Genomic DNA, 12,758 nt, shown 5'->3' with positions numbered 1-12,758 from the left:
TAAAAGAAACAGTGAATTCTGGACGTCTGATATGTTTTCACTCCCTTCTATGGAAACATGATTTCTATTATTTTAAAGATTCATTCCTAGCAATCAGATAGCAGCCAGATATAAACCCCATATGAATGACAAGAGAAAAAAAGAAAATTTCCATCTTACTTATGAATGTAGCTGACAGCTGCAAAAATCCTACCCATATAAGTAAGCAGAACTCCAGTTATGTCAAGGAAGATTCACGTTGAACAGCAGGGAGCTGAAGCTAGGATGACGTGTGCCCTCCCTGTGTGGTGATGACCATGGACTCTGGAGGAGCAGATAGGAAGAGGTGCTGAGCCACAGTCAGATACCCTGGGACTGGGTCACTGGTTGCTTGCAGGGAGCTGAGTCTGGGGAGACCGTGGCCCCATCCCTCAGTATCTCAGGCCCTTGTAAGTACTGGTCTATCTGAGGTTCCAGCACCTGCCCCTCTCAGGGTCTCTGCCAGTGGACATCAGTGTGAACACTGGGGCAGAAAGAGTAGGGACACTGACTTGCATCAAGAGCCTCCTCCTGATAATTGCTCTGGGGAGGCATGAAAAGGACCCAAGGCCACCAATTCCCAGCTGAGGAGTCCAGGGCCATCGAACCTTTGTGAGAGTCTTCACCATGGCCTGGACAACATTCCTTCTTGGGCTCCTGGCCTACAGCTCAGGTCAGGGAAAGGGACTCTGCATTCCTGGGAGGCCACAGAAAGTAGGGGCTCAGGGTGACCCTTATCTCCATAGCAATAACTGTGTCTCTCCTGTGGGTTTCAGGGGCTGATTCTCAGACTGTGGTGATCCAGAAGCCATCACTGTCAGTGTCTCCAGGAGGGATGACCACACTCACCTGTGGCCTTAGCTCTGAGTCAGTCTCTACAGGACATTACCCCAGCTGGTACCAGCAGGCACCAGGCCAGTCTCCACAAAAGCTTATCTATAACACGAATAACTGCCCCTCTGGAGTCCCTGATGGCTTCTCAGGCTCCATTGCTGGGAACAAAGCTGCCCTCACCATCACCAGGACCCAGGCTGAAGACGAGAGTGATTATTACTGTTCACTGTTCCTGGGTGGTGGCATTTCCACAGTGATTTAAACCCATGGGGAAGTGCGACAAAAACACCTGCTGCCTCCAGTGCCTGAGCCCTCACCAGCCCAGAAGTGAGGTGGTGGGAAAGGTGGACCCCACAGTGTCAGCGTCTCCCTGCCCCCTTCTCCTACCCAGGGGTCACTGCCATGTGCCTCATCCAGTCTGTCCCAGGGCGTGTCCACCTCCTCCGTGTGACTCCTCCAAGACTAGCTCCCTCTTTCCCTCTCTGCATGGGGTACTAGGGAAGGGGCTGTGCTCCAAAATACATAAACCAACAGTGAGACCCAAACACCCACCATGACCAGTAATCTTATTCAAGGAGCATGAACAGACATATCCTCAGTGATTTCACTATGGACACCAAAGAATATTTGATTCCAAAGAATATTTGATTTAGTATTTAGAGGATATAATCACCTGGGATTTTGTTACAAATACAACTCCTCAGCCTAGACCAGGGGTTCTCAAACTGTGGGTTGCAACCCCTTTGGGGGTCGAACGACCCTTTCACAGGGGTCGCTTAAGATCGTCCTACATATCAGATATTTACATTACAAAGGCCATTACTACTGGCCTTCAAAGCAGTAGCAAATTATAGTTATGAAGTAACAATAAAAATAATTTTACGGTTGGGTGTCACCACAACATGAGGAACTGTATTAAAGGGTTGAGGCATCAGGAAGGTTGAGAACCACTGTGCTGGAGACTATCCAGGGATTAGTACTAACCGGGCAGCTCCTCCAGGTCTCTACTGGATCTGCAGACATGGGGCCCACATTCAGCTTCCTGGTGATGGTGCGAGAGTCGTGTTACAGGCGTGATCAAACCCTCCTTCTTCCTCCTGCCCCCAGAGACTAGGGAACTGTTAGCTTTCCCAGTTTATGCTTTTAAACTAAAAAGACAAAAGCAAGAAAATAAGATTGAAAACTATGATTATAAGTTTTGTTTCTATGATTGAAAGATGTTTGCTTTTTGCCTTGCTTATTACCTCCCTTTATTCAGTTTCTCACAGGCACAGTCTGCAGTTGGATAAAAGAGAACACAAGCCAATTGCTCAGAGCTCAACAGTATTACCAAGTAGCTACAGAAACCGACAATAAACAAAATGAGACCCCATTCCTGATCTATGGGGTCTCAAAAGAAAAGAGGAAGGAGAAATAAATCTCATACTTCTTAGTGATCCCGGGAAAGCAGCAGGCAGCTGCAGAAGAACTCCTCCTCTAAGATAAGAACACACTTTCCACTGAGCCAAAGTAACCTGGAAAAGACAAAGAAAAAAAAGACTTTGTAACTAACAACAATACCCTCGTTTCTAACATCTGTGGCCATAACTATGTAGCTGATGTTGAACTAAAGAAAAAAAGGTATAAAAGAGCCTGGAAATAAACTGTTCCTCGGAACTCAGCATTTTACACCTTAAGGCACCTGAGTTGTCGCCAGCAATTAAAGGTTCCTTCCTTTATACTATTGGTGTAGGAGTCTGTTTTAATTCATCCTTTTCCTGCAACACTGGCACAGGTAGGAGCCTCTGTCAGGCCCCCCTGGCATCCGATCACAGACACACTGGACCCAGACTTGGGTGCTGTGGAGCTGTCACCTCGGGCTCTCTGGGGCTCAGCTGCGAACCCAGACACCTGGCCCTGGGCGCTGCTCAGGGCTCACTGGAGCCAGCAGCTAGGTGCTCTCTGGCCCCCTCAGGCCGGGCCCAGCATACACCCACTTCTACAAGAAATGATACTCAGACATTGGGGCTGCAAACAGGCCCAGGGAGGGTTGGGCTGGGCAGGGGAAGAGCGGCACATTTGCATGCAGGGCCGCTCTCTCTCCTCTGGGGCTGAAGGAGGGATAAGAGAGACCTGCAGCGCGTCGGCCTCAGCAGAGCTCTGGAGTGTCTGCACCATGGCTTGGACCTCACTCCTCCTCCTCAACCTGCTCCTTCACTGCACAGGTCAGGATGGTCCTCAGCACCCTGACCCCCCAGCCCACTTCCCACACCCATGCCAGGTCTGCCCTTCCCTCCTGTCCTTCTTCCAGGTCATAATGGGTGTCTGGGTTTCCAGGGTCCCTCTCCCAGCCTGTGCTGACTCAGCCATTCTCTGCAACTGCCTCCCTGGGAGCCTTGGTCAAGCTCACCTGCACCCTGAGCAGTGAGCTCACTGTCTACGCCATTAGTTGGTATCAGCAGCAGCCAGGGAAGGCCCCTCGGTACCTGATGTATGTTACCAGTTATGGAAGCTCCAGCAATGGGGACGGGATCCCTGATCGCTTCTCAGGCTCTGGCTCTGGGGCTGACCGCTATTTAACCATCTCCAACCTCCAGTCTGAGGACGAGGCTGATTATTACTGTCAGAGCAGCTATGGTTATACTTCTCACAGTGACACAGGTAGATGAGGAAGTGAGACAAAAACCTCAGCTTGCTCCAGAGTTTTCTCTATGACAATTTTCAAATTTCAAAATGTGCTCCATAGGCACAAACTCTACTTGGGAGTCCTTTGGTGTTTAAAATATTTCTACCCTCAATATCTCCCCAAATGTTTCTGAAGTCTCAGGAAAACCCAAAGCAAAACCAAAGCCCCCTCATGACACTGAAATGCTGCCTGTTTATCCGAATCTGTTTGACCCAGTGCCTGTGGGGCTGGCCTTCTTTTCAAGAAAGTTGGAAAATGATCCTCTCCAGGCTCATGTGTTGGTCAGTGCCCAGGGACCATCTCAGCAGGTGGACAGTCCTGCAACATGGACTGAGCCTTTCCAGGTGTCAGAACAGAGACATCCCCTTCCCTCCCAGTCACCTGTGCTCAGGGCTGCCTGAGGCTCCCTATGTCCTGAGTACCAGGCAGGGGGATGTGAGATGCAGCTAAGGACATGGGTCATGGAGGAACTGCAGGCAGACAGCTGGCCTGGTTCACTGATGGGTTTCTGCAGCTGTAGGTGTCACATCAGGATACAGGGTGGGTGTGGGGACAGTCTGGGACTAAGGCCAGAAACCCCCTTGGAGGAGGTGAGTTTGGGAAAGGGAGGCTCCTCTTTGCTGGGAAATGCTGAGCCTGCTCCAGGGGAGTTGGGGGATGCAGGTCCCATGAATGTGACTTTCCAGAGCTGATCCCACTCGGGAACATGGGGACCCCATAGGTGGGTTTCCCTGAGACCACAGGCACTGACTTTTGTCCTCCCCTCTCCTGCCTCTTTGGAGTTTTTCGACAGTCTAAAGACTGTGGGTCTCTGGGACATCAGGGATGAGAAAACCACTAACTTGTTCCTGTGTCGCCCTCCCTGTGGTCAGGGCTGGGCAGTCCTGGATGGAAACACATTGGCATGAGCAGCCCCTCCTATGCAGAGGGTGGGGAGAAAAGGGGAACTGGGGCAGCCCAGCACCACTGTGGGGACCAGGGCTGTATCCACCATGGCCTGGGCTCCTGTCCTCCTCGTGATCCTCTCTCACTGCTCAGGTAGCAACAGGCCTCAGAGGCCAAGAGCAGCTCCTAGCCTGCTTCTCATCTTCTGACAAAGATTCCTGACAAGCTTGATACTTAATTCTTTCCCCAGTAAGCACCTGTGTCTGTGTTTGCAGGTTCCCAGGTTCCCTCCCCCAGCCTGTGCTGACTCAGCCGCCCTCCCTCTCTGCATCCCTGGGAGCATCAGCCAGACTCACCTGCACCCTGAGCAGTGGCTCCAGTGTTGGTGGCTATGGTACATCCTGGCCGCAGCAGAAGCCAGGGAGCCCTTCCTGGTATCTCCTGTACTACCAGTCAGGTAAAGACCAGAGCCCCAGGGTCCCCAGCCACTTCTCTGAATCTGAGGATGCCTCGGCCAACTCAGGGATCCTGCACATCTCTGGGCTGCAGGCTGAGGACGAGGTTGACTATTACTGCACCACATGGCAGGACAGTACTACTCACAGTGACACAGGCAGATGGGGAAGTGGGACAAGGAGCCCACCCCGCTCACGGTGTCTTGTTCTATAATTTTCCAATTTTAATCTATCTCTCTTACACATGACCTCTATTTGGAGGCACATTCTGGTGCAAAATGCTTTAATTGTCAATTTCTGTACATTGTTGCTTTTCTCAAGAAAACTGAAAAGAACATGACAAAAAACCTTGTGAGGACAGTGAATATGGCCTGTTTATCCAAGTGAAGTGAATCGGGGCCTAATGAGAAAGCTTTTTTGTCTCTTGTTTTTTTTTTTTAAAGATGGAAATGAGCCTTTCCCAGCTGAAATCATGGTCAGAGCTGGTGGAATGTCCCCTGCATCCTGGGTGCTGCTGTTCTGTGAGTCAGAGTGGAGACTCACCCTTCCCAGCCATTCACGTGTGCTGAAGACTGGCGGAGGGTCACTGTGTCCCAAGCATGGGACTTAAAGATGGAAAATGCTGCCTGAGGATGCAGGCCTGGGAGTAAGTCCAGGCACAGAGCTGGCCTGGGTTCCTGCAGCTTTAGCTGTCACATCAGGGTAGAGGGTGGGTGTGGGGACAACTCTGGGCCTGAGGCAGCAAATCCATTTCAGGAAAGTGAGAGGGGAAAGGGGAGGCTCCACCTCTGCTGGGAAATCTGAGCCTGCTCCAGGGGAGTTGGGGTGGTGTGTAGAAATGAGCACCCCATGCTCAGAATGGCAGTTTGTCTCTTGTGTTCTTCATGAAGAATGGCTCTGAGAAGGAATCTTTTCTCTGAGGTCCTGCCTGCAGCCTGCAGAAATGCAGAGATGCTCCCACGAAAGGGCTAGGCCTGAGTTGCAGCTGGAAGCTCCAGCACCTGTCACCTGGCCTTGGGTTCTGTTCTCTGTCTTCTTCCCTCATTAACATTATAATCTCTGGTTTTGGTTTGGGCCATGGAGGACAGCCAGTCTCTTTTATGTTTTTACCCCAAACAAGATCAATCGTATATGTGTTCAACAGCCTTCACACTGAATTGTAATCTTAATAGCAGTTTCTTGATCTTACTTCACTTCTTTTTATCTGTGTTAAATTCTTACTGAATGTTTGAGAGTATATAAGATAATCAGTAAAATTGGTCAGGGTCTCTGTGCCAGAGAGAGCCTCGACCTCCCTTTTGCCAATCATCCTGTCTGCGGTTACTTTTCTTTGCATCACCGATCAGAAAACTCCAGGGAACATTAGCAGAGGTGGGTCCTGTGAATGTGACTTTCCTACAGCTGATCCCACTCAGGAACATGGGGACCCCACAGGTGGTTTCCCTGAGCCCACAGGCACTGACTGTGCCCTCTCCCCTCCTGCCCCTCTGAAGCTTCTCAACAGTGCAAGCTGTGATTTGGGTTCTGTGGGACATCAGGAAGCAGAAACCCCCAACCCATGTTTGTGTCTCTCCCCTTGTGGAGCCTGTGATGTGTCCAGGTACCCCAGTCTCTTCTCCTACACAGGGAGCTGCACAAAGATTAGTGATCACCATGAAGACTGGTACCAAGGGCTTTTAGAGGGACACCCTGAGTTTGTGACCGAAGACAGGAGCGGTGGGCCTTCAAGGGGTGCCAGCTTCATCATCCTCTGTCAACACATCTTCACAACAGCCCTGGGCTCCAGGCCGAGGGTCAGGGTGATCATCACTGTCATAGCTGAATAACCCAATTCCAACCAGAACTCCCAGCCATGGGGGAGTGAGACAAGGACCTGCCCTCCATGTCCCTATCAAAGCCATCTCTCCTCTATCCCTACTGTGACCAGCACCTGTTCAGGTTGTGGTTTCTGCTGTCACTTGTGCTCCCAGAAGTTCTGATGCTCTTAACTTGGCTCACTGAGAGTCACCTTCTCTCACTGGCTTCCCAGAGGGAACAGCACATTTGTCTCCAGAGGCTGTAACATCCCCCCATGAGGGAGGACATGCATGACATGGGGCAGAAGTCCAGTTTGTGTGACATCAGACACACAGGTCCTGTGTGCCCAGCACCTTAGATGCCCCTTGCACCTGGCTGGACTTTGTAGATTATTCCCCGTGCTCTGTAACCGTAGGGAACCTGGGAGCTCTTTCTCCTGAGATTCCCTGAGGAGTTCCTGACTCCCAGACATGGGATGAGCCCTCCCAGTAAGGAGATAGCTCAGGGACCCACTGTTGGGACCCGAAAAGATGCCGCTGAGAGACCACCTTGCACACATGAAAAGTCAAGGAGGGTCTTTATTTCTTTCGGGCGTATGTTTAGGTCACTCTCGCTTATAGCGTGGTCACGAGGGTGTGGCCCCCAGGGAAGTTTTTATACACTTTCTCACAGGGTACTATGGGTTGCAATAAAATGCTAGGGAAGGTGGCTGGGGAAGAAGTCAGTGTCCAATCACCTATTGGTCATTGGGGAGACCTGGGGTTCTGATAGGTCGACTGTCCTTCCAAGGTTGGGGTCTCCGCCGGGGTTAGTAGTGTGTGAACTTCTGATTAGTCATTGCTACCTGGGCTGTTTACTTGATTTATGGCTTGTGCCTGCTGTGGAGCTTCCTTCAGTCTCTTCACCACCACTGTGTATATGTCTCTTACCTTATGGAGCTTGTGATGTCCCCAGGTCCCCAGGTCCTAATCACCTTCTCCACCCTAATCACATAAACCTTATTTCCCCTCTGATTCTTGGGGAATGCTGGAATGTATCCCAGTTCTTTGGGGACTTGAGAAAGCTGTCGTCTGCTCAAGCAACCTCCCCCAAGAGCCACCAGAGAAGCCACACTCTGCTCCTTCCTGCCACCTGATGGGCTCCTGGGCCTTGGGCTGTCCCACCCCACACACTTTCCCAGTCCCTCCAGGACCACTGGAGATTTGGGGGGGCGCTTGGGGGAAGGGAGAGGGGAAGTGATTGTTTAAAGAAAACAAAGCTTTTGTCTGGGAAGATGAGAAAGTTCTGGAAATGGATAATGGTAATGGTTATACCACACTGTGATTGTATTTAAGTGAATTATACACTTAAAAGTGATTAAGGGATATGGTAGCACACACCAGTTCTCAGCTACTTAGAAGGCCAAGGGGATCATTTGAGCCCAGAAATTTTAGAACAGCCTAGGCATCATAGTGAGACTCTCACCTCATTAAAAAAAATGATTAAAACAGCAAATTTTACACTATGTATATTGTATGGTAATTTTTAAAAAATCTGTCCAAATATCAAAGTATATAAAATGTTATAATTGGGTGGCGTCTGTGGCTCAAAGGAGTAAGGCCCTGGCCAAATATGCCGGAGGTGGTGGGTTCAAACCCAGCCCCAGCCAAAAACTTCAAAAAAAAAAATGTTATACTCACAAAACTCTCCTTTCTAGGCCAAGAGCAGTGGCTCACACCTGTAATCCTAGCACTCTGGGAGGCTGAGGCAGGTGGATTACCAGAACTCACAGGTTTGAGACCAACCTGAGCTACAGTGAAACCTCATCTCTAAAAATAGCTGGGCATTGTGGTTGCCTGTAGTCCCAGTTACTTGGGAGGCTGAGGCAAGATAATCACTTGAGCCCAAGAGTTTGAGGTTGCTGTGAACTGTGATGCCACAGAGCTCTACTGAGAGTGACAAAGTGAGACTCTGTCTCAGGAAAAAAAAAATCTCCTTTCTAAACTTATATATTTGTCTCATTCTAGCTCATTCTCATCAGAAAAAATGTAGTAATTGCCGATTGTTATTGAATGGTGTTCCCAAATATTCCCATTGAAGCCTCAACCCCTATGTCACCGTACTTGGTGTTGGGGCCTTACAGAAAATAGTTATGAGTAAGGGAGGCCATAGGAACCGAGAGCCTTACAAGAAGAGGATATTAGGACACACAGGCCACGTGGAGGAGAAAAGCTGGTGAAGATCCGGTGAGAAGGACATCATCTAGAAGCCGGGGGAAATCAAATCTACTGACACTTGAGTCTTGCACTTCCAGCCTCCACAACTGTGAGAATATGGTTCTGGCGTTGAAGCCAGTCAGTGTGTGGCATTGATATGTTGTCATGCTGGACTCAGCAAACTAATTCACAGCTTTATCACCCTAAGGTAGTATTACTATTACTTCAAACTAAACTCCAAAAATACATCTTCTTTTGTTTTGAGGACTGAAATAAAAATCCTCAGCTGCTCTGACAGACTAATGGACCCTCCTTTGGTTGAAAGACCCCCAAATCTTTAAGTTCCAGAGTGATGAGGTGGGAGGTTGGGCACATTCCCTGTTCCCTCTCCCTCCCTTCCCCTTGTTGGTCATTTCCTCAAAGGCAGCTTGGAAGAACAAAAGGCCAGAGAACCCTGCACTGGCCTCATCTGACCACCTGATGGCGCTCCCCCTTTCTGGGTCTGGACATTACAGTGGCTGAGATCTACAAAACATTCCTGCCTGGCCAGGGACTGCCAGCTGTGGGCCAGTGTTGACAGGTTTCCTGAGGATGCACAGAGAATGACTCTGTCCTGTGTCTCACCTGTTACACACAGACCCTAATGACAATGCATTTAAATGTTACATGTCTACTCCCAGGGGAATATGGGCATGTGTTTCCACATTTCATGCCTGTGGACCTAAGGTCCATATCTGTGGGTCTTGGTCATGAACACGCACAAGCTGCCCCCACTGCTGGTGAATGTGCACACCCAGCTGCCCCACTTAGCCTGTGCCCCGCCTCTCCTCTGTCCCTCTGAAGCTCTGCTTCGGGTGTGGCTGGAGGCTCACTTTCTGCCCACAGGCTGTGATCCTCTCTAGATGCAAAGCTCTCTCTCCTTCCTACGAGTGCACACTCTGTGCCTGGCTCAGTCACAAATGGGGAAGCCTGCAGGGACAGTGATCTTTGCTTTGCAGTAGACTCCAATGGCTTCCTCTCTAAATTCTGGGCCTGTTCATACCTTATCCCCACCTGTCCTCCCCTGCAGACCAAGTCCACACCTCCACCACCTCCACACAACACAGACTCCCTGTTCAGGATGGGTCAAGGAAGCTTAGAGAAAGCAGGAACAGATTACAAGGCCTGACCCCTCCCAGCCAGAGTGATCAGGTCCTCCAGCCACCACCAGGCAGTGTGGGCCTGGCGTCAGGATCATTGCAGGGTTGGGAAATGGCCCCACCGGCCCTGTGTGTGACTTGCATCTGCCCCAAAATCTTCCCTCATCTGGGAGACTGCTTCTGTCCTCCTCCACCACAGATGCTGTTTCTCCTGCCCACTTTCAAAGTCCTCCGTGTGACAGTCATGCTTTGGCCTGAACCCTCAGGACTCTCCCTTCTGAGCCGGGATGTGACCTTCCACATCTGTCACTGCAGTGATGGAAAGCTGGACAATGCCCCAACCCCGGCCATGTCCCTGAGCAGCCCCCTGTCTTCTCTCCACGGGGCTCAACCTAGAGAACAGATGGAGGTGTCTCCACTGCACAGACCAGCATGCTGGTGTGTGACACTCAGATGGACAAGGGCTGGGGACAGCCAGTCTGGCTTGTCTGAAAAGACTAGGCCTGGGCTGAACAAGACACATCTCCCCTGGGCCTACAGATGAGCTCCAGAGATTGGGTGGGAAAAGATGAAATTTAAGCAGCATGCCCCCAACTATGTTTATGCTCCACTGCCCATTCCTTTTTTTTATTTTTACTCATACAACCTTTTTGTACAAGTGTGGTAAAACCATGGCAGGGAAATGTAAAGAAAATATATAACAGGTGAAAAGAAAATAGAAGACAGATGAGAACAGTGTAAATGTAGCAATTACTTTCAATGTAAATACGTTCATTGCAGCCAGCTGGTTAGAAGGCTGCATTAATGAAGGAAATCTTACATTTGGGTAATGAAACTGAAAAGAAGGAAAAGCAAGTTATTTCTCACAACTTCCTTTTTTTGAGACAGATTCTCGTTCTGTCACCTTTGGTAGAGTGCGATGGCATCACAGCTTACACCACTCTCACACTCTTGGGCTCAAGTGATTTTCTTGTCTCAACCTCCCAAGTAGCTGGGACTATAGGCACCTGCCACGATGCCCAGCTATTTTTTAGAGATGGGGTCTCTCTTTGCTCAGGCTGGTCTCAAACCTGTCTCACAACTTTCTAGCTTCTCTGCCCTCTCTCTTCACAGGTCCAATTTCTACCTGGCATCTGTGGGTTAAACCACAGTAACTGGGGAACCTCCTCTCTCTGCCCAGAGGGGCTGAGATGCCAGGTGTCTCTCTGGGAGCACCCAGAGGCGTGAGGGCAGACTCAACACCAGGTGGTGATTGTGGGGGGATGTATCCTGCAGAGAACTGAGTAACCAAGGGCAGGGGTGGGGTCTCCTGCTTCCACCCACTCCTCAAGGCCAAGTATGCAGCACTGGTGTGTGTTGAGGATGGTTGAAAAGTCCTAGGATGCAAGTTGAAACAGATACCTTGGACAAGCTCTATGGTAAAGTGATTGTGTCCCACTGCAGGACACCACCAGAAGGGCAGCAGCCTGAGTCCTGAGGGTGAGTCAGCGTCTGGACAAGGCCAGGGGATGAACTCTGTGAACCAGCAGGACTGACTCCAACCCTGAGCCTGCCCTTGTCACACCAGCCTGGGCAGAAAGTGGATTTGCAGGGAGGGGGACGCCCTGCCCAGGCCTGTGCTGAGGGGGTAGGAGGTTTGGGGGCCCAGGCTCAGCATAGGGCCTGAGGGACCCAGCACTGAGTGTCTCCACCATGTCCTGGGCTCCTCTCTTCCTCAGTCTCTGACAATCTTCATTCCCATGAGGGCTCCATGCACACACCTCATGCTCTGTCAGGGACGTTGTACCACTCACTAGGGCTGTGCTAGCAGAGGTGACTGTCATGAGGAAATAAAAACAAACAAACAAAACTCTGATGTGGAGACTTTGGCAAACATCAATAGAAAAGCCAGAATGTAGCCCCTGGAGTTGTAGAGCGATAGCGATCACTCCATTCAACAGTGCATTCTGCAGTGATTTTTGGCCTTGTAGAGACCAACTACCTGACTTTGGGACAGTCAACTGGCCATGTCGCTAGGCGTGCTCATTACTGGGTGCGTTTCTGGGATAAGAAGGTGGGACGCCAGGAGAGCCTGAGATCCCAGCTCCTCCACTCAGCAGAGACGGCTGCAGAGCGGGAACTGGAGTAAGAAAGAAAGGGAGGCTGGCACACACTCAGGCCTCCTCATCCCCAGCTTCCTTCTGATGACTTCCCTTCTGTCATCTCTCAGGCTTCAATGTGACTTTGTGACAGAAGTAAAACCTCCATCAGTGGCGAGGACAGAGCGGGAAGGTGAAGACCAGCAGCAGGGCGTCCCCGGTCAGTGATGGGCTCACTTCGGACACTAGAGGGCGCTGCGGGCGGGGCCCCTGGAAGAGCAGGAAGATGGGCTGGGAAATGGTCCTCCTGGCCCCGTCCCATTAACACATGGTCACTGATGGGTGAAAACTCAGTAACTGTCTCCTGGCCAAGTTACCGAGTGCCCCTTAGGAGGGGTCATTTGCATGACAGCCTTGCCCCCCCCCCGCCCCCACGGTGTAAGGAGTTACAATGAGAGTGTGGGGCTGACTCTGGAACAGTCCAGCACAGCTCAGCCCTGGGCCGTCTACACCATGGCCTGGGCTCCTCTCCTGCTCACACTTCTGGTCACTGCACAGGTTAGGGGCGCTTTCTGGGCTGGGCATGGGGAAGGCGACTCTGCACCTTCGTGCTGCCTTTTCTCCTGAACATTTGTTCTCTCGCCTGTTTTCAGGAGCCACTTCCCAGGCTGTGGTGACTCAGGAAACTTCCC

General features: G+C 50.8%; 2 gene segments (V, D, J or C); both read left to right on the top strand.

The window, feature by feature from the left end:
* Window positions 1-636: 636 nt before the first annotated feature.
* LOC111722647 lies at window positions 637-1,114 on the top strand. The segment is given in 2 exon segments: window positions 637-691; window positions 795-1,114. Coding segments are annotated over 2 exon segments (366 nt in total).
* Window positions 1,115-3,007: 1,893 nt separating this feature from the next.
* On the top strand, window positions 3,008-3,500 carry LOC100959730. The segment is given in 2 exon segments: window positions 3,008-3,056; window positions 3,169-3,500. Coding segments are annotated over 2 exon segments (381 nt in total).
* Window positions 3,501-12,758: the final 9,258 nt, after the last annotated feature.

This window comes from Otolemur garnettii, unplaced genomic scaffold (assembly GCF_000181295.1).
Source record: "Otolemur garnettii isolate 467f Iridium unplaced genomic scaffold, OtoGar3 scaffold00301, whole genome shotgun sequence".
Classification (NCBI taxonomy): domain Eukaryota; kingdom Metazoa; phylum Chordata; class Mammalia; order Primates; family Galagidae; genus Otolemur; species Otolemur garnettii.
Note: the sequence above shows the minus strand (reverse complement) of the source record. Positions and strands in the feature narration are given on the sequence as shown.